At 57.3% G+C, this 27,252-nt stretch overlaps 1 protein-coding gene across 2 annotated transcripts in view; it reads left to right on the plus strand.

Moving 5' to 3' along the window:
- Nucleotides 1-23,058, plus strand: part of FLT4 (fms related receptor tyrosine kinase 4) — a 39,105-nt gene extending 16,047 nt beyond the window's left edge. The window contains exons 4-30 of one of the 2 annotated variants that reach the window (XM_085013586.1): nucleotides 161-273; nucleotides 398-560; nucleotides 761-900; nucleotides 1,177-1,345; nucleotides 1,659-1,776; nucleotides 3,907-4,061; nucleotides 4,153-4,315; nucleotides 5,783-5,912; nucleotides 6,925-7,033; nucleotides 8,253-8,615; nucleotides 8,860-9,006; nucleotides 9,098-9,229; nucleotides 9,390-9,496; nucleotides 9,777-9,912; nucleotides 10,373-10,477; nucleotides 10,831-10,944; nucleotides 11,136-11,224; nucleotides 11,369-11,519; nucleotides 12,251-12,345; nucleotides 12,709-12,831; nucleotides 13,818-13,929; nucleotides 15,441-15,540; nucleotides 15,822-15,927; nucleotides 16,545-16,696; nucleotides 17,754-17,874; nucleotides 19,072-19,157; nucleotides 21,119-23,058. In XM_085013586.1, coding sequence (XP_084869712.1) covers nucleotides 161-273; nucleotides 398-560; nucleotides 761-900; nucleotides 1,177-1,345; nucleotides 1,659-1,776; nucleotides 3,907-4,061; nucleotides 4,153-4,315; nucleotides 5,783-5,912; nucleotides 6,925-7,033; nucleotides 8,253-8,615; nucleotides 8,860-9,006; nucleotides 9,098-9,229; nucleotides 9,390-9,496; nucleotides 9,777-9,912; nucleotides 10,373-10,477; nucleotides 10,831-10,944; nucleotides 11,136-11,224; nucleotides 11,369-11,519; nucleotides 12,251-12,345; nucleotides 12,709-12,831; nucleotides 13,818-13,929; nucleotides 15,441-15,540; nucleotides 15,822-15,927; nucleotides 16,545-16,696; nucleotides 17,754-17,874; nucleotides 19,072-19,157; nucleotides 21,119-21,314 — 3,695 coding nt within the window. In that variant the 3' untranslated portion in view covers nucleotides 21,315-23,058. The remainder of the gene's footprint in view (nucleotides 1-160; nucleotides 274-397; nucleotides 561-760; nucleotides 901-1,176; nucleotides 1,346-1,658; nucleotides 1,777-3,906; nucleotides 4,062-4,152; nucleotides 4,316-5,782; nucleotides 5,913-6,924; nucleotides 7,034-8,252; nucleotides 8,616-8,859; nucleotides 9,007-9,097; nucleotides 9,230-9,389; nucleotides 9,497-9,776; nucleotides 9,913-10,372; nucleotides 10,478-10,830; nucleotides 10,945-11,135; nucleotides 11,225-11,368; nucleotides 11,520-12,250; nucleotides 12,346-12,708; nucleotides 12,832-13,817; nucleotides 13,930-15,440; nucleotides 15,541-15,821; nucleotides 15,928-16,544; nucleotides 16,697-17,753; nucleotides 17,875-19,071; nucleotides 19,158-21,118) is intronic. The other variant, XM_085013587.1, reaches the window with a different exon arrangement.
- Nucleotides 23,059-27,252: the final 4,194 nt, after the last annotated feature.

Genomic DNA, 27,252 nt, shown 5'->3' on the forward strand with positions numbered 1-27,252 from the left:
TCAGGAGGCAGGGGTAGGCCCTGGGTCCTGGACAGGTGGCTGGTGCCCGCTCCCCTCCCCCCATCCTCTGGCCCCCAGGGGCTGCCCTGCAGTCCCAGGCCTGGGCAGAGACCCCTCTGAACCCTGCCTTCCCCTGCCACAACCTGCCTGCTCTCCTCAGACCCGGAGCAGCCATTCATCAACAAGCCGGACACACTCCTGGTCAACAGGAAGGACTCCATGTGGGTGCCCTGCCGGGTGTCCATCCCTGGCCTCAACATCACGCTGCGCTCGGTACAAGCTCACCCCCACCCCCACCCCGGATCCGGGCCTCCAGCCCTGGCCCCGGGAAAGTGGCCGCTGGTCTAGCCAAGAGGAAGAGGGCAGCTGGGCCCTGACAGCCACCATGTCCCTACAGCAAAGTTCAGTGCTGCGACCTGATGGGCAAGAGGTGGTGTGGGATGACCGCCGAGGCATGCGGGTACCCACCCCGCTGCTGCGCGACGCCCTGTACCTGCAGTGTGAGACCTCCTGGGGTGGCCAGGCCTTCCTATCCAACCCCTTCCTCGTGCACATCACAGGTAGGGGCTGCCTGGGGCTTCAGGGACCACTCCCCATGTCCTGGGAGGAGAACTGCAGGAAGAGGATGAGGATCCCCCAGTTCCCAGTAATGGGGCTGTAGGTGCCTTAGTGCTCCTAGTATCAGTGGGCACCCTGTGCCCTGCACTCTGTGTGTGCTGTCCTATGAGAGGCATGGGGGTCACTGTGCATGTGTCACCAGGCAACGAGCTCTATGACATCCAGCTATTCCCCAAGAAATCACTGGAACTGCTGGTTGGGGAGAAGCTGGTTCTGAACTGCACCGTGTGGGCCGAGTTCAACTCAGGCGTCACCTTCGACTGGGACTATCCAGGGAAGCAGGTGAGGTCAGCAGCCCTGCTGGGAGCTGTGCCCGAACCATCCCCAGGATCCCCATCTCTGCCCACCCTGGTCCAGCACACACGTAGAGGAGGTGCAGAGCCAGTCCTGCCCCCGGAGCCCTATCTGATAGGGAAGTTTTCCCATCCCAAGGAAAACTCTGGGTCTGGCACAAGGCTTCTGTTGCTACTTCTGGCTGGATGAGGGTGTGTGCCTCTGATGGCTGGTTCTGTCAGAGCCAGCCCGCTCTGACCCTACACTTCCCCTGGTCCCCGGCAGGCAGAGCGGGGTAGGTGGGTGCCGGAGCGGCGCTCCCAGCAGACTCACACGGAGCTCTCCAGCATCCTCACCATCCACAACGTCAGCCAGCACGACTTGGGCCCATACGTGTGCCAGGCCAACAATGGCATCCAGCAATTCCAGGAGAGCACTGAGGTCATTGTGCATGGTACGGCCTGTCAGGTCATCGTGCCCAGCATAGCCTGGGCTAGGGCGGGTGTTAGTCATCAAGCCTGGGGAACAAGGGTTCTTGTACAGGGTGGGCCCAGGGTCAAGGTCTGTGGTGCATCTGAGCAGTGTGGAGTCCAGCCAGTGGGAAGGGAGGGCCGCGAGTGGACAGACTGCCCAGCTCCCATGCCCCAGAGGACAGGGTGAGCCCCAGCCTGCAGGCATCTGGCCACTGAGGGTGGCTCTGAATCCCTGCGTGGTGGCGGGTCAGCGACATCAGCCCCAGCTTTACCCTGATGCCTCCTGTCTGGCAGAAAAGCCCTTCATCAGTGTCGAGTGGCTCAAGGGTCCCGTCCTGGAGGCCACAGCAGGAGACGAGCTGGTGAAACTGCCCGTGAAGCTGGCCGCGTACCCCCTGCCGGAGTTCCAATGGTACCTCCCTCACTCCTGCCCATCACTACCTACCAGGTCCAGTGTAAGCAAGAACCACAGGGAGGGACAGGCAGCATTCTCCCCATCAAGGCCCACTTCCTATGACCTGGATGGAGACCCCTCTGGGCCTGTGCCCTGCGTGGGGAACCCTGATGAATATTCTAAGGGAAGTGCGTATTTTGGCCAGAGAGAAGGGTGACCTGGATCACTGCTAAACTCTGAAAGGGTGTAAATACCGGCCTCCCGTTATATGTGGGTGGGCATAGCACAGGGCTTTATCTAGCTGTCGCTGCCTGCACCCACTCAGCCTCCTGAGGGCCGCAGGTAGAAGGTATCATAGAAGAATGGCTTCAGGTTTCTTTGGCTCCTCTCCAAACAGCTGGCCAACCCCAGGATGCTTCTAACCAGACTTTCGGAGATGTTACAGGGGTTTCCCAGACGGTCATGAGCTGGGCTGGGCCTGAGCTGTGTACAGCAGTGAGTTCTAGACTCTGACCTCAGAGTAAGGTGTCCCTTGCAGGGTAGGCCAAGGGTCAGTGAGGGGTCCTTCAGTGGTGGCTTCACCCTCACCAGGTGCTCCCCGAGAGCTCAGGAAAGTACAGCACCCCACCATGTACTCTGGGGCCGTCTGAGCTGTCCACATGGGCCAACCCTGGGAAGTCACGTACTAGGCTGACTCCCATCATACACATGAGGACAACAGGCCAGGAAGGAGGAAGTGCATTCTTACCTGACCTCTGAGCCTCCTGAGAGGCGTCTACTCCACCCTTTCACAACTGGCCAGAGAAGTCCTGCCTTCCTGGTCTGGGGCACTTCCCGCCAGGCAGGATGACCTTCTCTGCAAGCCTATAGCAGGGCAAGCAGAAGCCCCCTAGCCAGCACCCACTGCACTGACCAGAGGCTAGAAGCAGGCTTCTCCTGGGAGGGCCCCAGAATGCCCTGGGCCTGGGCTTGCTATGACCCTACCTCTGAGGCCATAGGCTTTGGAGTCCACTGGGGCACCTGGTATGGGACCAGGACTTGTCTCTAGAGACACTGATGCATGATGCAGTCTGCCAGCCTCCCTCACAGGGGTGGAGACACCCAGGGCCCTGTCCCCTGCCCTTTAAGAACAGCAGTACTGACTTTGTCTGGGAGGGTAACTGGCTCTGTTGCATAGAGGATCCAGCCCAGGCCTGGTCCTCAGGTAACTGACTGCCTCTCACCATTCCCACCACATCTGGCCTTTCTTTTCTCACTTGGCCAACATCTGCCTCCAACGAGTGCTTAGCTGGGCCCACTGTCCACTGAGACACCTGTCCCCGGGCACTAGTGACGACCATAGCCCCAAAGGGGCCCACTTGTCTCAGTCATCATAGAATGATTATGAGTAAGTAATGGATGGAGATCCATGGGTAGACAGGCCAGTCCTGGCTCCCAAAGCAGCCTCTGTGTGTCTGACACTAAAGTCTCTATCTTGGGTAGACCTGAGAGCACCTGCAAATAGGTTCCCTGGTTTTCAGATGAGGACATGGGGGCTTAAGGACAGTGAAGCCCTTTGCCTAGGATCACAAATGCAGCAGATGGCAGACAGGATTCTGCACCAGAGCCCAGCAGGCCTCATGGCCTGGGTCCTGCCCTGCCCTGCCCTGCCTTGCCCTGCAGTGTGATCCTAGGCAAGTGATGTCTCTTTCAGTAGGGCTCTGGCATTGCAGCCGAGAGCCATTCCCCTGCCTCCCCTTCAGTGTCACTCTGTGCCCATGGGCTATGCTTCTCGCAGAGTCTCTCCTTGGAAAACCAGGGGAAGGCACCCAAGGGACTGCCCCTCTACCCCTTCACAGCACACACCTCTGAAGCCTATGAGAAAGAGACAAGGCCCCCATGGGGACTTCAGTTGGTCCTGAGCCTGTAGGTGTTGTGAGACCCAACAGGTCAAGCCTGGAGACCATGCACATGGCCTGAAGGCCATCTGCTCCCCACTCCAGTCAGCTGCCTCAGCGCATACCCCTGCCTCGCTTCCCAGCAGCCTCCCGGTCTAATGCAGGAGGTGCCTCTTGCTCCTGGCCTCTCCCGCCTCCAGACAATATATTCTGGGGCTAGGGTGCCACAGGGAAGGAGTGCACGGACCCCTGAACTCCCTTCCTGGGCCAGGTATAAGGACAGAAAGGCACTGTCCGGACGCCACAGCCCGCATGCTCTGGTGCTCAAGGAGGTGACAGAGGCCAGTGCGGGCATCTACACCCTTGCCCTGTGGAACTCCGCGGCCGGCCTGAGGCGCAACATCAGCCTGGAGCTGGTGGTGAATGGTATGGGTGGGTAGACAGGAGAGGGGCTGGTGGGTGGACGGGGGGTGTGGTGGCGGAGGCTGGCTGACTGGCTGGCTCCCTGTGTCCCCAGTGCCCCCCCACATCCACGAGAAGGAGGCCTCCTCCCCCAGCATCTACTCCCGCCACAGTCGCCAGGCCCTCACCTGTACTGCCTACGGGGTGCCCCCTCCACTAGGGATCCAGTGGCACTGGCGGCCGTGGACGCCCTGCAAGACCTTCACCCAACGCAGCCTGTGAGTGTGGCTCTACCCTGTCCGCCCCTACCTCCCATCCCCCACCCCCCATTCCCAACCCCACTTACTGCCTCCACCTGTCCCCAGAGCCCTCCTCTAAACTTGAATGCTAACACGATTCAACTGTAGCCAATCCCTGATCTCATCTCAGCTGAGCAAGGCTCAATTCCTCCCTTATATCAGTCAGGCCAGGCTGGACACTGGGGATGTCCAGCCCCCACCAACCTTCCCTGAAAGCAAAGCCCCCTCCCCTCTGACACACAACTGCACCATCTAGAGAGGACCAAAGGACATGTCTCGGGGCCCCCAGGAGGACACCTCTCAACAAACAGGCAGACTCGGGCTAGTTTTGTGAGACTTGTACTGAGCCCCGAGGCACACCAAACTCATCAGCTCCTCTGTGCCATGCTCACAACGACCGGCCCCTTAGAGAGGAGGAAAGTGAGGACACAGAAGGGATGTGACGTTCCTAAGGACATGGGCAAAAGAAGCAAATCCTGTCCAACTGCTGGGCCGTGCTGCCCTTGGGCACCAACAGGAGGACAGAGGAGCACAGAGAATACTCAAGGCAGAGACAACCTGGACAAGCAGGGGCCAGGAATGGAGGGCGCCAAGGTGGTCAGTGGTCTGGAAGTCACAAGAGAGCCTGTGAATGGCGCAGGGATGTGACAAGTCACATTTGCCATCTAGCAAGAGATCCTAATGGGCACGATGCAGGGTCACAGGCTGGGTAGGAACAGGTGCTGGGGGCCCAAGGGGAACAGGGCAGCCATACCAGCAAGGTTGTGGCCCTGACATGTCAGTTGGAGAGGTTCAGTAGGGGTGGCCTGTGGGCCTGAGCCAAGCCACAGCCTTCAAGGCTCCTAAGAGATTCTTCCTGACCACGAGGCTGCAGGCCACTGCTGGCACCTCCCAACGTGCTTCTCTCTGATATTCTAACGGTTTGCTCTGCTCGGAGCCCTGGCTGCCGCTCTGCTCCACTAAGGAGAGACAAGGCCTGCCCCTTCCCCCCAACCCCCATCCTAGCAGGAGACCAAAGGTGCCAGGATGCATAGCCAGCCCATGATAGGGCTGCAGCTCTGAAAGAGGGAGGGCGGGGAAGAGCTTCCTGGAGCAGGAGTGGTGTGACTTTGTCGCCCCAGGAGATACAGGTGGACTTTGCAGGAAGGGATACACACAGGTGGGGGCAGGGGCACAGCAGACTGGAGGAGAGCCACAGAGTTGGGGGTGTGGCGCACTGTAGGCACAGGCCCTGGACTACTGGGGCAGGCTGTGTCTGGCAGCCTGTGCAGGATAGGTTGCTGGGCCCGGAAGAGTGTTTCAGAAACAAAGCCCCATCTCCTTTGCTCACTTTGGCCCAAGGGCCAGCCTACCCACCACGACATGAGAAGATGACCCCAAGTGGGACAAAAGCCTGACCTGCCCTGTCTGTATCCCTGACCTGCCCTTGCCGCTCCTTGTCTTCAGCAGCCACCGGAGGCAGCAGAGAGACCGAATGCCACAGTGCCGGGACTGGAGGGAGGTGACCACGCAGGATGCCATAAACCCCATTGAGAGCCTGGACACCTGGACTGAGTTTGTGGAGGGCAAGAATAAGGTACGGGCCAGCCTTGCCACGGAGTGGCTGCGGGAGAAGGAGGGAGGCCAGGCAGAGTGGGGCCCTCTCCTGACCTTCATGGGGTTGGCAGAGCTCTGGGGATAGCAGCTGAGAGGCTGTAACCTTTCTGCAGTGTCTCTGGGCATCACTTTCCCTGCCTGCATGCAGACAGGGATGGGGGTGGGGGGGACCTCCAGCTGCTTCCCAAACAGGGAAGCTGTAATTCAAGGCCATGGGCCCCAGCTGCCCGGGGCTGGGAGGGTTAGGACTGGGGCCCCAGCTCCATCCCCACCAAAGGCTGCTGAGCTGCTGGCCCGGCCTGGGGGCAATGCCTAGAAGAGGCCAGGCAGGGGAAGGACTGAACAAAGGCACCCACTTCCTACAGTCACTTCCTGTTTTCCTACACACCTCCAGAGCCTCTTCCTGTTCCAGGCTGGCCAGGAAGTGCCCAGCTTGGGATGGGGGGGTGGACTCTTTGGATGGTAGGCAGGGCCTATGGCCCTCTTCTTCTCTGTTTCTAAGCTTCCTACTCCCCCAGGCCAGGGTCCGCCTGAAGCCCTGGAATGGAACCCCTCTCCTTGCAACACTACCCAGGGCACTGGGAGAGTGCTGTGGGCAGCCCTGGGGCAATTGTGGGCACATCCCAAGGATCTCACACTGTGACCAGCTGCTCCCCTTGGACCAGAGGCTGACCCTTGATGTGACCAGAGCATGAATTCTAACTCTGCCTTGGACCGACCCAGTGCTACCAGGCCCCTATCCCCACTTCAGCATGGCCACAGCCTGAGCTCATCCACAGCCAGAGGTCTCTCTGGTTTTGCCTAATGCTGCCTCACCATCTGCTCCCTGCCTCACCATTCCTTGTCCTGTCTTTGAGGTCATTTCCAGCCCAGAGCCTCACTTTCCCCGATTACTCTGGTGGGCACAGCAACCTCCATGCAGAACAAGGAGGTCAGGGTGGGGGAACTCAGGAAGGAAATGGATCCTCATGCCTGACACATGTCCTGTCCAGACGGTGAGCAAGCTGGTTATCCAGGATGCCAACGTGTCTGCCATGTACAAGTGCGTGGTCTTCAACAAAGTGGGCCAGGATGAGCGGCTCATCTACTTCTACGTGACCAGTGAGTGACTTGGGCAGGCCTGGAGGGAGGTCAGGAACCAGGGCACAGGAGGAGAACAGGCCTGGGAGAAAATTATGTTGCCCATTAAGTTTCTGGAGACCTTGAGGCACCCAAGAGAGACATCTGGGCAGGAGGGATAGATTTGGAGGTTATAGGCCTATGGACAGAGGTGGTAATCCACTGGGATGGCCTGGTACCATCTGGAGGTCTGGATGGAGGTGTCTCCCCCAGGGGTACCCTCTTGTTCCCCACAGCTCCACCTAACTCCACTTCTCCTGGGCCTTCCCAAGCCCAAGATCCCGCACGAAAACTGGGGAGAAGGTCCATAGTTACCTCAGATCTTCAAATATGTTAGTGACCTCAGAATGCTAAGAAGACAATCATGGGGCCCAGAGGTGTGGATGAGGGCACCCAGAAGAGAGATGGAGCCAGAGAGAACACTTTGGAGGGGAGAGGAGCCCACAGGAGCTTGACAGTGCACAGCCAGAGGGACAAGAGGAAAGTGGGAGGCTTTGCCAAAAACTAATGAAACCAGATTGTTTCAAGGAGTGGAGAGTGGTGGGCAGTGTAGTCAGCAGCGAGGGAGAAAGTGGATTTGGGACCCCACTGGGTCTGGTAGCAAGAAACTCATTGACGAACTGGGCTCCTTGGAGTTCCTTTCATGGCTCAGTGGTTAACAAATCCAACTAAGAACCATGAGGTTGTGGGTTCGATCCCTGGCCTTGCTCAGTGGGTTAAGGATCCGGCGTTGCCGTGAGCTGTGGTGTGGGTTGCAGACGGGGCTCAGATCCTGCATTGCTGTGGCTGTGGCATCTGCCAGCGGCTACAGCTCCGATTAGACCCCTAGCCTGGGAACCTCCATATGCCGTGGGAGCGGCCCTAGAAAAGGCAAAAAGACAAAAAATATAAAAATAAAAACACTGGGCTCCTGAGAGAGGTGGGGGCAGCAAGCAGCCTGTGTTGGAGCTTGTAGAGCTAGAAGGAGGCACTGCAGGAAGAGACTCTGGTGGGGCTGACTTCAGAGAGCTGGTCTCATGTCAGTGAGAGGGAGAAGGCTCCAGAGAGAGTGGTGTTCTTGACCCGCACACACACGTAATGCACACCCTGGGTTGAGAGCTGAGTGAGTCGCCGATGGGAAAGGAAGAGAGAGTACCTGGGCAGGCAGGTAGGTGAGACAACAAGGGATTCGAGGTCACAGCAGTTCCTGCTCCCTCCCCAGCCATTCCTGACGGCTTCAGCATAGAATCCGAGCCATCAGAGGAGCCCCTAGAGGGCCAGACCGTGCGCCTGAGCTGCCGGGCTGACAACTACACTTACGAGCATCTGCGCTGGTACCGCCTCAACCTGTCCATGCTGCATGATGCACACGGGAACCCGCTGCTGCTCGACTGCAAGAACGTGCACCTCTTCGCCACGCCGCTGGCCGCCAGCCTGGAAGAGGCTGCACCTGGGGTGCGCCACGCCACACTCAGCCTGACCATCCCCAGCGTGGCGCTTGAGCACGAAGGCGACTACGTGTGCGAGGTGCAGGACCGGCGCAGCCACGACAAGCACTGCCATAAGAAGTACCTGTCAGTGCAGGGTGAGGCAGGCAAGGCCATGGGGGTCGGGTCGGTCAGGGCGCCACTTCCCAGGGAGACTTCTGCCCCAGCCAGCACGCGCCTGCGTGGTCCATTCACAAGCCCGAACCAGCAGGAGAGTCCCCTTCCCAGCCCCGCTGCGGAGGTGCACCTCTTGCTCGCCCCCGCCTCCACCCCCCCAGCTTAAACCTCGAAGCGCCCTTCTTTCTGCAGCTCCCCTTAGTTCTCTTTCGGCCCCGCCCCCAGCCCTGGAAGCCCCGCGGCTCACACAGAACTTGACGGACCTCCTCGTGAACGTGAGTGATTCCTTGGAGATGCGGTGCCCAGTGGCCGGGGCGCACGTGCCCAGCATCGTGTGGTACAAAGATGAGAGGCTGCTGGCGGAAGAGTCCGGTAGGGGGGTGGACGCGGGTAAAGGGCGGGTTCCGGAAGTTCACGAGGCCACGGCTCCAGACCTAGTCGAACTCCACCCAATCCCCTGCAGGAATCGACCTGACGGACTCCAACCAGAAGCTGAGCATCAGGCGCGTGCGCGAGGAGGACGCAGGCCGCTATCTATGCAGCGTGTGCAACGCCAAGGGCTGCGTTAACTCCTCCGCCAGCGTGGCGGTGGAAGGTCCGGCCTCCCCCTCACGCCCCTCCACCCACCCTTTGCCGGCACCACCTTCTCGTGGCCACCTCACTGCAAGTCATGACCACTAGGAGGGGTGCTTCCCTCAGGGTGCACCCTCTCCCCTCTCACGCACGCACACACTAGCCCCTTTCTGCCCACTCAGGCTCCGAAGATAAAGGCAGCATGGAGATCGTGATCCTTGTTGGCACCGGAGTGATCGCCGTCTTCTTCTGGGTCCTCCTCCTCCTCATCTTCTGTAACATGAGGAGGGTGAGCACTCCTTCCCCCGCTGAGCCTCTCCCCAGCAACTCCTGGGTTCTCTCCCCACCCTGGTCAGCCCTTAAGTTAAGGAATATGGTCCCGGAAGCCTGTGTCCCAGAAGGCCTCTGACCCCTCCATGCTGGGCTCTTACAGGACCAGAGGCTGCCTGTTCGTCTGGCCCCTCCTGTATTGAAAGTCCCTAAGGCGATTCCATCTGTTCTGGGCAAAGTTTTACTCAAGCCAGGGTGACATGGCCGAATCAATAAGCCGTCCCCATCCCTCTCCTCAGCCAACCCATGCAGACATCAAGACTGGCTACCTGTCCATCATCATGGACCCTGGGGAAGTACCTTTGGAGGAGCAGTGTGAATACCTGTCCTATGATGCCAGCCAGTGGGAGTTCCCCCGGGAACGGCTGCACCTGGGTGAGGCCCACACCCACCCTGTCCTTCTGGGCAGAGACAGCTTCAGCTGCTGTGGGGGCTGGGCAGGCTGGAGCCCTGAAATTCCTCCATGCTCAGAACTCATGCCAAAAAGTTCCACCTGGCCCCCACCTGGCCCCACCTGTCCATCTGGGTATACATTCCCAGAACCATGATCGGGGCTCCCGATTCCCAGGCCCTGGAGGTCACTTCCTGCTGCTCTAAGCCGGGTGGGCCCTTCACACCTGCTGGGAGAGGATGCAGGCCTTCCTGTCTGCCTCTCCTTTCACTCTCTTCCCGCTCCCACTCCCCATGCACTTCCTGTTTGGCACAGGGGCTCCCAACTTTCCTCTCCCTCCTGGGCCTTCCTTCCTGGCCCTCTGCAGGGATTGTCCCTGCTGCCCAATCCTCTCCACCCTTACCCCCATACAGCTCACCTGGAACCCGCTCCCTGTCCCCACAGGGCGAGTCCTTGGTCATGGAGCCTTTGGGAAGGTGGTGGAAGCCTCGGCCTTTGGCATCAACAAAGGCAGCAGCTGTGACACTGTGGCGGTGAAGATGCTGAAAGGTGTGGGGTCAGTGGGTAGAAGGGACGGCTGAGCTGGTGAGGAGCAGCAGCTCTGGGTGGGCTGGTGGGGTCCTGGTGCAGGAGGGGAAGCCTGTTCAGAGCCAGAGTCTTACCCAAGTTTCTTCGGCGAACTGGTGGGAATCAGTCACCAGGCCTGGGGCTCACCTCTGAGCAGTACTTATCAGACTCACCTAAACCCTCAAGAGGGGCAGGCGGGACGTGCTGGGGACCCTCTGCCCTCACCAGCAAGAGCGCTGGCCAAGCCTCAGCTAAGCTAGTGACCCAGAGGGAGAGCAGCGCAGAGTCTGGGTCTAGGCGCGGTGAACCATGCGAAGCCCCCATGTTCCCTCCAGAGGGCGCCACAGCCAGCGAGCACCGCGCCCTGATGTCAGAGCTCAAAATCTTAATCCACATCGGTAACCATCTCAACGTGGTCAACCTGCTGGGGGCATGCACCAAGCCCAACGGTAAAGAGCTCGGGCGCCCAGGGGGGAGGGCGAGGCCCGCAGACCGCTTGCTCTGGCTTCCCGGGTGGGAAGGGCTTGTGGGGCTGCGAATGGGCGGGCACGAGGCTGGACTCCGGAGGGCAGTGCGGTGCTTTGGCTTCGGTGCTTCCCAACAGCGCGCCCTCGGTCACCAAGCTCCTGTCCTGTCCCAGGCCCCCTCATGGTGATTGTGGAGTTCTGCAAGTACGGCAACCTGTCCAACTTCTTACGCGCCAAGCGGGAGGCCTTCAACCCCTACGCGGTAGGTGGTCACCCAGCCAGGGGCCAGAGCTCTGCTGATGAGCCGGCAGGGAGCCTAGGTGGACTGGGGAAAAGGGCCTGTGCCTCGGCTCTAAATGAGAAGCGCCCCCTGTCCCACCCCCGGACCCGCTTTGTGCATCTGCAGGAGAAGACCCTTGAGCAGCGAAGGCGCTTCCGCTCCATGGTGGAGAGCGCCAAGGCTGACAGGAGGAGGCCAGGGACCAGCGACAGGGCCCTCCTCACGAAGCTCCTCACGGGCAAGGGCGGGGCGGGGCGGGCCCCTCTGGTCCAAGAAGGTAAGAGTCTGGCTTCCCCTGGGCCAAGATGGTTGGAAGGATCACACTTTATGATCAGGGACCCTGGGCTAAGCCAACCCGGGGCCCTGCTCAAGGGGCTTGCATGGGAGAGCATGTGATGCACTCTACCTCAGGAAGGGAGGACCCCTCAGGGACAATATTCACAGAGACCTTTGATGTTTGCTTTGGGCATCTATAGATGAATTGGAATTTGCCTTGCAGACAGGGCAGGGAGCAGTCTGGGCAGAAGAAACACGGGTGGGAGGTCCCGTCCTGGCTCAGCCGTAAGGAACCCAGCTAGTATCCATGAGGGCGCAGATTCCATCTCTGGCCTTGCTCAGTGGGTTAAGGATCCAGGTTGTGGTGCAGGTTGCAGATACGGCTCAGATCCCACATTGCTGTGGCTGTGGTGTAGGCCAGCAGCCACAGCTCTGATTTGACTCTTAGCCTGGGAACTTCCATATGCCATAGGTGCGGCCCTAAAAAGACAAACAAAAAAAAGTAGTGGGGGTGAAGGTCCAGTGTAGCAACAGTATTCCTGCTCTGGGAGTAGTTAGTGGGTGTCACGGAGATAATGGAGGCTGAGGGGCAGGAGAGAAGGCAGCATGGTTGTTGTGCAGCCAAGAAGGACGCAGCCAGGCCCAGTGAACAAGCACTCCCTTTGGAACTGGGTGGAAGATGGGAATCACATGGAGGGACCCCTCCTGAGCCAGCCTCACTCCTTTGTGCAGCGGAGGACCTGTGGCTGAGCCCACTGACCATGGAGGACCTTGTCTGCTACAGCTTCCAGGTGGCCCGAGGGATGGAGTTCCTGGCCTCCCGCAAGGTGACTCTTCAGAGGGGAGAAAGGCCTCTTCAGCCACCAGCATGCCCACCAGCATGCCAAGCTAGCTGTGGTCAAGGCGCATCTCTCCCACTTTGCAGAGGAGGAAAACTGAGTCCAAAGGGTAGAATTGGCTTCCCAAGATCTCGAGTCAGAGGGAGTTGGCTATAGCATCGATCTTTCCCACCCCGCAGCCTCCTCTGCTGTCCCCACAGTTCCACGTGCTCTGTCCGTGGCGGGTCATGGGGGCAGATGGAATCTGCCCCCAAAGAGCAGGGCTCAGGTGGGGCACCCTGGAGCTCCAGGTGTGGGTGTGGCCTCAGAGGCTTGCCCTGATCCCTCCATGGCACCTCCTCGCACTCCTAGTGCATCCACAGAGACCTGGCCGCTCGGAACATCTTGCTGTCAGAAAGTGATGTGGTGAAGATCTGTGACTTTGGCCTGGCTCGGGACATCTACAAAGACCCTGACTACGTGCGCAAGGGCAGTGTGAGTGCAGGCCGTGGAGGGAAGGTGGGGGATGGAGCAGGGTGGGGGACTCACTGCTGTCCACATGGAAGGTCTGAGGGCTTCTGCTACAGGGACGCTAGTGACCCTACTGAGGGACCTGGAGCAGGACAAGCTCCAATTTGGAGCTTGTGTTTGGCCCTGCACCTTGGCCCATTAACTGAGCACTGACTCTCCTTGCCTGGCCCACGGGGGCTGGGCATGCAGAGGCGGACCCCATGTGGTGTTTTCTTAGAGGCAGACAGATGTGGTGTAGCAGGGTCACAGAAAAGAACCTGGGTACTAGATGCAACGTGTCTTGTTGGTGGTGCTCAGAGGTGGCCAGTCAGGCATCTGAGCATCCAAAGCTGGCTAGGGGTTTGCCCTGGGGGAAGGAAGAGGTTTGGAGGGAGGGTGATGGGGGAGGTGGGTCCCCGCTATGAGGAGAGGGGAGCGGGGGTGCTGGGGTGGAGGCAGAGGCTAGTCAGGAAGGGCCATGGCCCTCAGGGCTCCCAGGTAGAGGCCATAGGACGGAAGAAGGCACATCAGGAGCCACAGGAGGGGTCAGGGATGATGCCAGCGTTCCAGTGAGGGGACTTGAGTGAGTGGAGAGAGGTGGAGCTTGTGAGAATGTGCAGGGAAGCAGGTTCTTCAGGGTGCCGGCGCCAGGGGTCTGGAGCTGGAGGAGGGGCTACAAGTTATCCCTGGGAGAGCACAGGGGAAGGAGGGCCCAGAGGGACCCAGGAGAAGAGTAGCAGGACAGAAGCCCTCAAGGAAGACACGAGGCACCTGAGGGATGCAGGAGAGGGAACAGGGCAAGTCTGAACACAGGAGCTATCTGAACACACACAGGGTGGACGTGACCAGAAGACTTTCTTGGGGCGTGACTCCAGAGTCCTGGGGAGACTGGGGGCAGGAGGGAGATGCCGGAAGGTTTGGCTTCTTCCCTCTCTTCCCTCCCCCACTGGGGACACCCATCCCTCCCACAGGCCCGGCTGCCCCTGAAGTGGATGGCCCCTGAGAGCATCTTCGACAAGGTGTACACCACGCAGAGCGATGTGTGGTCCTTCGGGGTGCTCCTCTGGGAGATCTTCTCCCTGGGTGAGTGCAAGGCAGGGTCCCAGGGAGGGGAAGGCAGGAGGACAGGCTCCGGGTCACATCCCTTGCCCCGCTGCACAGCCTGGAGGTGCGCACCTGGAACAGGTAGCCCAGGTCATTCCCAGGCAGGTGGGTGGAGAGCCCCCACCTCTCCCCTTTACCTCCAGCATGGGCCATCCTGGCACCACCGCTGCAAAGCAGGGCACTCCAGCCAGGGCCAGGGCAGAGGCCTGTATTCACTCAGCAGCCCCTGGGCTCACCATAGGTCCTGGAGAGAAAGGCCATATGAGTTCCTGCAGGTTGCCCCCTCCGTGGCCTGGCCCCTTCCTCACCTGCTGTTAGGGACGCTGCCCCTGCCTTCTCGGGGCTGGGGAGCGGCTGGGAGGAGACCAGTGACCACACCTGTGCGAGCCCCATGGGAATCTGGGCTCTTGTTGGGACCAAGATGAAGTCCTCCGCCTCCCCACCTCCCCCACCACCCAGCCACCAGGGTAGGGGTGAGGCAGTGAACAAGTGGAAAAGTGGAAACACTGAATGGCAACCATGGCCAATGCTGTCACAACACATAAAAGAGCATGGAGGAGTTCCTGTCGTGGCTCAGCAGTTAGTGAATCCGACTGGTGTCCATGAGGATGCGGGTTCAATCCCTGGCCTCGCTCATTGGGTTAAGGATCTGGCATTGCTGTGGCTGTGGTGTAGGCCAGCTGCTATAGTTTCAATTTGACCCCTAGCCTGGAAACTTCCATATGCTGTGGTTGTGGCCCTAAAAAGACAAAAAGACAAAAAGACCCAAAAAAAAAAAGCGTGGAGAGCACGAGAAAGATGGTGCTGTGTGTGAGCTAGAGGGGCCAAGAGGGGCCAGGCTGGGGTAGAGGCAGGTGGGCCTGAGAGGACAGTGGTTCAGGACGAGGGGGGAGCCAGGCCCACGGGCCCTGCATGTTGGAGGTGGTCAGGGTGTAAGCAGGCAGTGTCAGGAGATGCAGTGAGAGGAAGGAGGTAGCCTGTGCATCCCCCACAGGCCAGCCAGGAGGTAGGGAGGGAGAGAGCTCTAGTCTTTAAAGGTTCGCCCTGCTGCTCCGTGGCTTGTTGGAGCTGTTTTTTTCCCTGTTCAGGAGAGACAAGATCTTTGCGGGGCTGGGGGGTTGGGAGGGTTAGGTCCAGGGCCTATTTGCTGGCCGAGCCACAGGACTTAGGGAAGCACTAGAGCAGGCCTCTCCAAAGTAGGCTCACTGTGACGGGGCCAATCAACAGGCTCAGCAAAGCTCTGCTGACCCTGAGGATCCTGGGCTGGGATTTTCCCTGCCGTGTCTGTAAAGCCCTTGATGCTCATGGCAACCCTAGCAAGTGGGTGCCACTGTCCTCAGCCAAAAACAATGAACTAGCACTGGGAGATGGGAGAAGCAGGATGAGACCCCTGCCATGGGGGGGCCAGGACAGAGGCGATTTGGGGTCTGGGCTGAACAGTGGTGGTCTGCTCCCCACTCACCCCACCCCCATCCTATTCCTGCCATCAGGGGCCTCCCCGTACCCTGGGGTGCAGATCAATGAGGAGTTCTGCCAGCGGCTGAAAGAGGGCACCCGGATGAGGGCCCCAGAGCTGGCCACTCCTGCCATGTGAGTCCCAGGAAGCCGTGAGTCATCTGGGGGCCAGATGAGTGGGTGGGCCTGGGGGAGAGGGCATGAAAAGGGGGCACGCAGGCAGGGGCGGGAGTAGAGGCCACTCTGCCACTGGTCCATTGACAGCTCGCCTCCGAACAGCCCTGCCTAAGCCCTGCGGAGGGAGGGAGAGGCTGAGAGGGTGTGAGGGATGGAGGTTAAGCAGGGGCGCTGGGGTCTGCTGGTGTAGGATGTGAGCTGCACTCAGACCTCAGTCCAGCATCCTGCTCTACCCGCAGACGCCGCATCATGCTGAGCTGCTGGGCCGGAGAACCCAAAGAGAGGCCCGCATTCTCAGACCTGGTGGAGATCCTGGGGGACCTGCTCCAGGCTGGGAGCCGGCAGGTGAGCACCTACTCTCCCTGTCCTGCGATGGCAACCTCTGGCCTCCAACCTAGAGGCTGTCACAGATGGTCAGAGCCCAACTTTGCCCACGAAGGAGCCCCGGGCTGGTCCTCAGGGAGCCTGCGCAGAGCCTCGTCTATACAGAGCAGTGATGTGTTCCCCTGCCTCCCTCTGCATCTCTGCCCCACACCCGCTTTTGGCTCGTATCTCCCTCCCCACAGGGGTGGGGAACAAAGCCAGCTCAGGGTCACACCAGGTGCCCTGGGACCTGATGGAGGGAGGGGAGAGCTGCCTGCTGCCCCAGCCTCAGGGGCTGGAGACTGGCACTTGGGGTACCGTTCTGCTCCAAGAAGAGAGTGGGAAGTACTGGCACTGGTTCTTAAGGCTGTGGGCCAGCCGGGGCTCTGGAGAGAGGATGCCCTTGTTGTGCCTGCCTCCTCTTTAAATGAGGCACCTGGGAGGGCTGTGCGGGCAGTTTGCCAGGCTCCTTGAGCACAGAACTTTCCGGGTCAGGAATTCCAGCAGTCCTGCATTCTGCATGCATGGAGGGGGGGGGGGGTGTTGCTGAAGGAGACACAGGGGCCTCTAATCCTGGCTGTCTCTGCCATTCCTGCCAGGAAGAGGAGGACTGCTTGGCACCCTGCGACTCTCAGAGCTCAGAGGAGGGCAGCTTCTTGCAGGCGTCCACCACCGCCCTGCATGTCGCCGAGGCAGACACTGACGCTGAGGACAGCCCACCGAGCCTGCACCGGCACAGCCTGGCTGCCAGGTCAGCTAGCCTCCCCTGGTCCAGGGTTCCTGGGGCAGGGGGAAAGCAGTTTGAACATGGTATGTTTTATCCCATCAGTCATCAAGGAAAGGCAAACTCCAAAGACTTGAGAGGCCATTGTATACTAATTTAAAGAGCAGAGTAACCTTAAATGACAGTGCCGGGATCAGTGATGCCCTGGTGGGCCTGCTCAGCTTTGTGACCCATCCAAGGCCACGTGGCCTTGTGACTTTGCTTTTCTTTGTACCTCCTGGATTCTTCTCTCGGTCTGCACTCCTAGCCCCTGAGAGGCCCCCTTCAATTTCAAGGGCAGGCCATCTCAGGCACAGTGTCCTGGCCAGCTCCACACTGCAGGGAAAGAAAACAAAGTGGGTAGGGAGAAGAGTGGGTTCCAAGGGCCACTGTCAGGGCCCCTGGGAGCAGGGCAGGCAACTCACTCACCTGTATCTGGGATTTAGCATATGGCCTAATTTATACTCCAGGAAAGTCACGTATCCACATTCCCATTGGTGATACTGAGAGAAGCACTCGAGACTCCCTGCCTCCTCTGCCCCATTGTAGAGCAGGGCCAGGCCTGGGACTCAGGTAGAGCCAGCTGGTTCTTGCCAGGCTCCTTCCATCAGCCCCCACAGACACCCAAATGTGCACACACATACACACACGTGCATACACATGTGCATGCAGGCCGGGCAATGGCTTTGTGGCACCAGAACCACCACCCTTGCATAGGGTGGTGCATCCTGGGGTAAGGGCCTCCCCTAGTCTTTCTCCAGCTCCATGTCACACTCAGCCTAGGTGTGACACTCACCTTTCACACCCTTCCCAGTAGAGGCCTCAGGAGGGTCAATCCTCTTGCACAGGAGAGGAGTCATGGCTCAGGGAGGGGTGGCGGGGGGGCTGGGGGGGGAGCCCAGACCAGCACTCAGGTCCAGGCCCCATATTCACACCTCAGGCCTAGGATCCTTCCCTAGAGAGGGGCACAGAAGGAGAGGTGGGAAGAGCTTTCAAGAGGGGTGCTGGGGTACATTTCCCAGTACTTTCTGTTTTCTCTCCACAGATATTACAACTGTGTGTCCTTTCCGGGGTGCCTTGCCAGAGGTTCTCAGACCCAGGGTCCTTCCAGGATGAAAACGTTTGAAGAATTTCCCATGACCCCGACAACCTATAAGGCCTCGGCAGTAAGCGGGGTGGGGGGGTGGCCATGCACCCCAGGTCAGGCCTCTGCAGGGACCAGGGCTTTCTCTGCAGGGAGTCAGATATTAAGAAGGACTAAGGCAGCAGCAGAAACCAGCTCACCTAAGGGAGTCCATTGTCCCTTGAAAGCGTCAAATCCACATTGTGCCTCAGGCACATTGGGGTCTGAGCCCCTGCGCAGTGCCACCGTTTCTCCGCTGCCCCCACCTGTGCCCTCCTCGCTTATACGGGGTCTCCACTCCCTGGCACCCCAGCCCACTTTCTCCCGGCAAGGTAGAAGCCTCAGTGGAAACCCAGTGGAAAGATGGCTCCTCCTTCCAGATGGTTCTCCCGGAATCAGTCTGAGTCAGGGTCCCCCTTGGGTGGGTGGCCACTGAGCCCCATGGCCAGAGAGAAGGAGCTGGTGTCACTCGAGGAGGAGGCTGGGGTAAGAGGCACGGGAACACCACCCGTGTCCTCAGATGCGGTCAAGCAGAGTAGATGTCTCACAGCTCCCTGAGGCTGCAGCCAGCATGTCCATTTTATAAAAGCACAGGCAGCCTCCCAGGCTCCCTAGATGGGGCTGGTCAGTGCTGCTGGCCTTAGGACTTCCTGACATCTGACTCCCGCCAGAGAGCCGGGCAGCCGGACCTGGAGCACCTGGCTGGCAGGGGCCACAGTGAGAGCCCTGGACCAGAGCTGTGTGGACCTGTCTCATGTCCCCAGGGCCTGATGGAGGCGTTGGGGAGTCGGGGGCAGCTCTGACAAGAGTGCCGTTCCCTTCCATGTAAATCAAAATGAAAACCATGCCATGCACACTAAGGGTGCCAGAGCCCCACTACATGAGTCTGAGGATCATTTTTCTATACTGTGAGCTGCCAGGTTCTTTTGATACTTTCCTTGTTTCTCCTGGTGCTCCTGCTCTGCCTGTGCCGTTTGCATGGCTGCCTTATATGTCCCCCTACAGGGGTGGGGGTGGGGGTCCTCCCAGTTTTGCTGCCCTCCTGAGTAGCAATACACAGCCCCTGCAAGCCTCAGTTTCTCCTTCCAAGGTGAGGGCGTGTGACCCTTACCTGCAGGCTCTGGTGAGCAAGTGGACACCCATTTCCCCCACACTTCCCACTGGATGAGTGTTAGGTCGGGTGCGATGAAGGTTTATGCCTCAGTGGATCCCACAGCCTTGGCTTATTCTCTCTGCACAGGATAACCAGACGGACAGTGGGATGGTGCTGGCCTCTGAGGAGTTTGAGCGGCTGGAGAACAGACACAGACAAGAAGGCAAGCTCAGGTAAGGCGTCTGGAGCCTCCTCCCCTGCCAGAGACCAGGGGAAGGAGGCCAGGCTGGCATGTACCTGTCGCTCTCTTACTTGACACTTACACAGTTCCGTGTTGCCTTTTTGTGCGTCCAAGGCCCTGAGACTTGAGGCCTTAGTCCACCAGCCTCCCCAGAGGACCTCCCTCCCCCATCACCGTCCTGACCCAGTGCACCTGGGGCTGGTTCCCAACCCTCTCTTCCATTTGACAGTTGCTCAGAAGACGTCTCTTTGTGAAACCAAGAATGATGCAGTATGCCAATGGCACCTACCACCCCTCTCCCAGCCAGGGGAGCCCAGCACCATCCCTGATCCCCAGCCCTTAGCCTGGTGGCCACAGGAGCCAGCAGATCACGTGACCCAGAGCTGACTTGCACCCTACTTTGATAGGAATGTGGTTCCAGAGAAATCCTCCTGTGCACCTGCACAGAGGGCGACCTGAATAGATAGTGAGCTCTATTTGCCCAAGAAGATAGCTTCCTCCTCTTAACAAAACAGACAAAACCCAAAAACCCAAAAAACCAAAAAAAAAAAAACCAAAAAAAAAAAACCAACCCCACAAGAACACAAAATCTGAATATTTCTGAATATTTAAACTTTGAAGGGTATATATAAAATAGTTAAAAGTCTACTCATTCATTTGATCAGTTGACTGGCTCATAGCTGTTTACATGACAGGACCTACACTATCATATAAAATGCTTTTCCACTTTCTTAAGACACGTGTTCAGATCATTCAGCTCCACCTTTGATACCTGTGCCTTTGACATAGTTTCTCCAGAGCAAATCTTGACTTCTGCATGGGTTGTTTGGGAATTGGTATGTGAAGATGTCACTGAATAGTGCGCCCTAGACCACAGGTGTGACTTGGTATCATGTTAGGATAGTTGATGTCATTTTTTACCTTTCGGGTGAGGGGATTGAAGACCTCTGCACCTTAAACCAACTATCTGTTATTTTCCCAGCAGGCTGTGAAGGGCATGTTTGCAGCACGTGAACACAGGTGGTTGTGGGGTCATATGCCTGGGGACAGTTACCACATACATATCATGCATCTTGGCCTCCAGTTGTGTTTTTATTGATTCTATTGGGTGATCTCTAATAGTAAACTAGTTTTGGAAAATGAATGCTAATTGCATTGGCAGAAATTGTTTCTGGCTAATGCTTCTTTCTGTTTGTTTGTTTGTTTTTGTCTTTTTAGGGCTGCACCCACGGCACATGGAGTTTCCCAGGCTAGGGGTCGAATCGTAACGCCCGGATCCTTAACCCACATAGCGAGGCCAGGGATTGAACCCACAACCACATGTTCCCTAGTTGGATTTATTTCCACTGTGCCACAAAGGGAACTCCAGGTTTTATTCTGAGAGTGACTGGAACCCATTGGAAAGTCAGCCAGGGGACTAAGGACATCGTCAAACTTGAAGGTTCTCTGAAGACTGGCCTACAGGGAGGCATGAGTGGGAGAAGGAAGATGAGCTAGAGCCGTGAGGAATGTGCAGTGATGGGCCTCTCACTCTAAGGCAGGGGCAAAGCATGGAGAGAAGTGCCGGGATGTATTGCAGAGTAGAAAGGACAGGACTCCTGGATGGGCTGGATATGAGGGATGCGGGAAAGGGAAGAAAGGATGACACCCAGGCACTTAAGCCATTGAACCATGTTGATGCGCTTCGTGCCAAGACTGGAAGAGAAGTAGGTTTAGTGGGATGAAGTTGGGCTTCTCCATTGTCCCACGCCCAGGCTTGGGACAGAGAAAGCTCTGGTGTTTGCCAATAGTCACATGGGTTTGTTTTTCTGTTTAAGTCAAGTCTGTATGTGTTCCCATTGGCTTTGCGCCCACTCGAGGCTCTGGTTGTGTCCTTCGTGATACGGATCAAACCCTGACCCAGCTCCAAGCTCTCTTCTTTTCTTACTGACACCACCTTCCTTGTCTTGGCAGCTGTAAAGGACCTGGCAGGAATGCGGATGTGACTGCAGTGCACCCTGACCCCCAAGGGCGGTGGCGGCGGCCAGACCGGGGAGCCCGGGGTCAGGTGTTCTACAACAGCGAGTACGGGGAGCTGGCAGGGCCACAAGAGGAGGGCGACAGCACCCCATCCACCCATGTGCCCTTCTTCACAGACAACAGCTACTAAATCAGCTCTGGGCAAGGCCCCCCTGGACCCTGGGCTCTTGACAGTCGGTGGGGGCCATGCCTGGCAAGGGAGCAGAGGGCCAGAGGCCCAGGCTGGGAACTCATCTTCTTTAGTTCGAGCCAGGAGGCATTTCCTCCTCCTTAGCTGGGAAGAGCAAAATCTAGGCACCAGGGCTGCCCTGCACTCCATCACCATGCCTGCCCAGGCCACCCTGCAGACCCCTGGGGCCCTTCTCCCCTTCAGATTCCGACTCCACTTAGCTCAAAGTCCACAGGGGCTGACCCTGAGCTGGTCACGCTCCTAGGCAGTCTCTTTGGATGCCTCCTCCCACCATGATGGGTGGTGTGATCCCTAATTTCTTATGAGAAATACAAGGGTCTGAGGGTCGTATGGTGATGGAGGTTGAACTGTGTCTCCCAGCCTCCACCCCAAATTCAGCCCCCTCCACGCAGCCCTCCCTTCCCTTGGGATCAGCTTTCTTCACTCGCTTCTCCAGGGCTGAAGAGAGGGCACTTGTATTTCCAGCTCAAAGTAATGAATGAGGAATTTGTGTGGGGCAAGAAGGGGAGGTCCTCTCCTGAACCTGGCCAGAGCCCAGAGCAGGCGTCTCTGCAGTGCCAAGCCATGAGTTACAGTCTGCCTTCTTCTCCTGAGTGTTGAGAACTTTGCATCATTGGCTTTTTACATTAGAACTTCAGCCTAAAGGGATTTACTTTTTAAAGCTTCAGCCTGAAGGGAGCCCAGGGAAGGTCTTCCTGAATCTGGATGATTCTTGCCTCTGATCCCCACCATCCCGAGTCAAGTCAAGTGCTATCATAATAGACCCTACTGTGGCCACCTCTTTCGAGATGGTCCCCAGCCCCACCTCCTAGCCCAGAATTGGAAGAATCACCTGAAGGTCCAGAATGTCCCATTTGAGAAACACCAGGTTCTTCCCTCTGGGGCCTGGATCTGTCACCTGAGGCACCTCCCAAGCTGTGAAGAGCCTTATGAGAAGCAAACACCATGGGTTCCACTGAAGAAGGCTTTGGGGCTGGCCCAGAGGACCCACCAGCATTGCTCTGTGCCAGGAGGCAATCGTCAGATGTTCCTATAACCCCAGGGAGGCCGTGTCTTCTGCCCCCTAGTCTGTACCTGACATCCGTGCCCTGGAAGGTCAAGCCTCTGCCCTCACAGGATCCTCTGGAGGCTGGAGCTGTTTTCCTCAGGGTGCTCCATCCTAGTTCGTACTGCCTCTCCACCCGCAACCCCCGACCTGGGAGGCCCCTTGTCCCAGTTAGCACCACAGAGATTGACACCGACCCCTACTCCATGAGACGCTTGCAGGACAGGCGCTGTGAAGAGAGCAGGGGCTGGCCCAGCGGACCCCTCCCCCCCACACCATTGTGTATTGTTCCTTTAGGATACATTGAATGCAGGTGTGTCCCCAGTGATCCTCCTCCTCTGATGTCATCTGACTGTAAGGCTTGGGTTGCAGGTTTACCTGGTGGAAGTTCAAAAGCCATTATCTATCAGAAGAGCAATGTGTGCAGTTTGGGTGCAGGACCCTGGGGCTTCGGACGCCCCCTCCCCCCACATGTGTACCACCTGTTTGTGTCACCTCTCTTCCTTTCACATAACTGCACACACAAACATGTCCTGGGAAGAAAACCTACCCTACCTTCCTCTGTAGAACATGTTCTCTGAAAAGATAAAATATTTAACAAAAGATAATAATAAATTTGATGCCAGTCTTGAGTTATAATGAAGTTCTTGGCTAAGTCTCAGCTATCCATGAAGATTTTATTCCAGCCGTCCTCTTGCCAGATCAGCCTCACGAGGCCACTGGACAGGGCACACAAAGGGCAGCAGCCCTTTCTCCCCATCAGCTGTGGAGTCCCCCAAAGCCACCAGCAGATGGCACCGGAAGGACCAGGATGCAGGACTTGGGTTTCCCCAACTGAGAAGCACCCCCTCTGGCTTCTGAGGGAACAAGGAACACACTCCCCCAATGTTTACTTTATGGATAAAGTGACAGCACCTTGTCCCCACCACTAGAGCCAAATGCTGGCTCAGGCCCTGAGCACCAGTAGCCCATGGGCCTGGGAGTGCAGCCCAGGCTGGGTCCCTGCTGCCAGCTCCCCAAGTTTCACCACCCTGAGCAGAAGCCTAGGACCGCCTCCATCACAGACCATGGACTAGGGCAGGACAAGAGAGGTGCAGCGTGTGCCCAGAGTTACCTCAATGATTGAGTGCCCACCTGGACTCTAAGATAAGGGGGTCCAATATCCACCCAAAAGGATGAGCTCCAGCCAGGAGCATGCGGCAGGGCCCTCCACAGCCCTGCCCTGCAATGTTTGTATGACCTCCATTCGTAAGTGTGTGGATGGCATAGAGGGGACCTCAGATTGGAGCGTGACACTGGCCACCTGGACACAGCCTTAGCAGGCTTCTTGGGAAGGGCTTGCCCAGCAGCAGTCCCAAGGACTCAGGAAGGAAATCGAGCCATGTCCCATGGACCCAACTTTGGGCCAGGCAGGGCCGATAGCAGAGCAGAGTAGATAGGAGCCCAGCAAAGTTCAGGGGCCAGAGGCCACTCTGGGGACAGGCCCTGTGCCTACCCTTTCGAGGCCTCTCTCACTCAGGGGCCTGCTGGATGCTACACCTCCCCCAACCCCCCACTGCCACACCCTCTGTCCCAGCCTCATTTTCAACTCTCTTGGGCAGACCCCCTCCCCAGAAAGGCAGCCTTTGGTGGTAGTGGATTTGTTGTTGTTACCATTACAAAAATTTAATTGAGAATAAGAAAAGGCCTCTTGGTTTTGGACATTTGAACTGTACCATATTGTTGGTTGGAGTTACCCTCTTTCCCTTGATGAACATCTTAACTCAGGTGTCAGCCATCAGGATGCCCAAAGTGTGCCCTTGTGTGGTGGGAACAACTGCCCCCACTGTGCCCAGTTCTTGTAGGGTGACACTTCTGGGCTTCTCTGGTCCTGCCTGGCTGCACCAAGTGTCCCCGGTCCCAATCCTGCCCTTACTCCCCAGAGCACCAGAGACTCCAGGTGTGAATGGGAACTCAGCCAGCCAGGGCATTGGGAGTATCGAGGCAATAGTGTGTTCCCACCTCGGGGTCCCTCCGCCCCTCCCACCTCCCAGGAACTCCCCCTCTCTGCTCCTCCTCTAAGCCCCAGTCCTTCACAGGGTGCCCACTGTCCCCTGTCCCAATACCTCTCCCCTCTCCCCCAGCCCCACACTCCTATTCATTTCTACCAGAGAGTCATGAGTCACCTCCTTTAGGGGGAATCAGGCCAAGGGCACACTTGAGTGTCCCTTGATTCTGTCCTGATGTCATCACTGCCCCTTGGCATCGGGCCCTGCAAGCCAATGGGCCAGGGCCCAGGAGGCAGAACCCCTGGGCCCTGCTTTGAGACACATATCATCCTAGGTTCTGGGACATGGAAGGAGGAACCATTTGTGACTTGCCGCCCTGGTCAACTGAAATGCTCCTAGGAGTGACCACATGGAGGAGGAAGCACTGCCCTCACCTAGTCATGTCCTTCAAAAGTAACTAAAAGTCAATTGGGAGAGTTCCTTGGTGGTCTAGTGATTAGGACTTGGTACTATCACAGATGCAGCCCAGGTTCAGTCCCTGGTCTGGGAAATGAGATCCCACATCAAGCTGCTGTATGCCACAGGCGGGGAAAAAAAAAAAAGTCATTTGGGAAAGACACTGTCTGCAGTGGTGTTCAACCCCAACCCTTCTCCTCCACTGACTCACCCACACATCTATCCCCTAGATACCTATTGTCCCATTCATCCACCCATCCATCCATCATCTCCATCCATCTACCCACCCATCCATCCACCCACCCATCTACCCACCTATCCATCCATCTGTGGCAGAATAAATGAGAACTCACCCACCTACAAATGCCCCTCTCAGGAATCACAAAGAAAACTTTTTGGGTTGCAACCAGGGAAGATGGGGACAGAGTCATTCTCAGCTAATCCGTGCAGCCTTCAGTGAGGAGAGGGGAGGTGGGAAGCCTGTTTTTAGAAGGATTAGCATTAGCATGATTTTAATAGAAGAAAATGTATCTCTTATATTAGACCAAACTGGGGAGTTCTGGAAGTCTGAGAGTACCTTTTGAGAATCTGCTGGAGCAACTGACTACAGGCACTGCTGCAGTGCATTTGAGTGGCTCCTCTCTGGACCACAGTGGACTGAGTGCACTGCTGTCTCTTTAGAGCAGGGAAAGATGGAAATCCCTTTACTTTCCTGCTGGAGCCAGAGGTGGTAAAGTTTGCCATTAAACCAAATGTGGGGGGTAGGAGAGATACTGAAGAGGTGACACAAAGTGTCTGAGGGAGAATCTCAGAGAACTGAGGGCCTTCAAAATTGTGGGGCAGTATCTCTGATGGCCTTGGATGCCCTCCAGGGGAAACAGGGTCCAGTTAGGCCAGTCAAGATGGCTCCAGGGCCATAGCTCTGGGCTGAGGCCAGAAGTTCATCAGCGCTGACAATGCATTTCACTCTGACCCCGGTACAGGCTGACCTCCGATATGGCACCCTTGACTAGGACATGGTATATTTTCTTAATGACCTATAAAAATTATGAAGCTCCCATTTTATGTACCCTTTCCTCCCAATATAGGATGGGGCCATTTAATATCTCTGTTCTATCATTTTGTCTCTAGTGTGACTTACTTCCTAATCGCAAAGGTAATGTCACAAGTGGGTCTTCTGATCTCTTTTATCACTTTCCCATGTATTCTGCCAACCTTGAAACCCTGAGGTCCATGCATCACTTTAAATGTGTTGGAGAATTATGAAATTTTCTCTCTTCTTTTTATTTTTAAATGTGGGAAACACTACAAAAATAGTTACAGGAGTTCCCATCGTGGCACAGCAGAAGCAAATCTGACTAGGAACCATGAGGTTGAGGGTTCAATCCCTGGTTTCACTCAGTGGGTTAAGGATCTGGCATTGCTGTGAGCTGTGGTGTAAGTCACAGATACGGCTTGGGTCTGGCGCGCTGTGGTGTAGGCTGGCAGCTGCAGCTCCAATTCGACCCCTAGCCTGGGAACCTCCATATGCCCCAGGTGTGGCCCTCGAAAGACAAAAGACAAAAAAAAAAAAAAGAAGTTCGACAGAGCTGGTGTGTGTGCAGCAGGGCTGCCAGCAAGGGACCCCTGGGAGGAGGCAGGTCCTTTTCCCAAGTATGGAGGGCCTGGCTCCCTTTGGGCACAGACAGGAATCATGGTTCCCTCCATGGCCTGTGAGAGATGGTAGTGAGAGAAGGGACTGCTCTTAAACCCTTAGGTTTTAAGCTGTTGACTCAGCTTCAAAGAGCCCTCACTTTGGGCTGGCAGTGAGCACACCTCTGCCTGGGTTGGGTTCTGATCTTGAGTCTGGGCTGGGACATCCCTTGGGGTTTGATCCACCAACTCCCACCCCTTAACCTGGCAGCAGCTGCTTCCAGCCCCAGTGTGTGGAGGCTGTACAGGGTGCTAGTCAGTTCTGAGGGGCATTAGGCATGGGAAGGGACCAAGGAGGCCATTCAGATACATGGGGAACTGGCCCAGGGGCCTTGGGAAATCCCTGACATTTTCTGAGCTGCCTTTCTTCTGACTCTTGACAGTGATACCATTCCATTTAGGGAACCACTGGCAGCCACACCTTCAGTCCACTGGCCCCACTCTTGCCCAGGCTGAAACAGATAAACTGGACCTAATTATATGGGACATGACTTGGCCATAGCCACTGCAGCCTGTCCCTTGAGTCTGAAACAGTGTCAGAGGTTTGGTACTGCTGGCCACCAGCTTGTCACCCCAGGGAGGACACCTATCAAAAAACAGAATTTCAGTCTTTGCTTAAGCCAGGGGACTTGGCTTTTCCATCACTTCACCAGTGCCGGGAGCCACTGTAGCAAAACCATGTGGATGGCAGCTGACC

Source organism: Sus scrofa, chromosome 2, assembly GCF_054392235.1.
Source record: "Sus scrofa isolate SSC_HxYL_T2T_F1_AM1 chromosome 2, Sscrofa_HxYL_maternal_Yorkshire_Landrace_v2.0, whole genome shotgun sequence".
NCBI lineage: Eukaryota > Metazoa > Chordata > Mammalia > Artiodactyla > Suidae > Sus > Sus scrofa.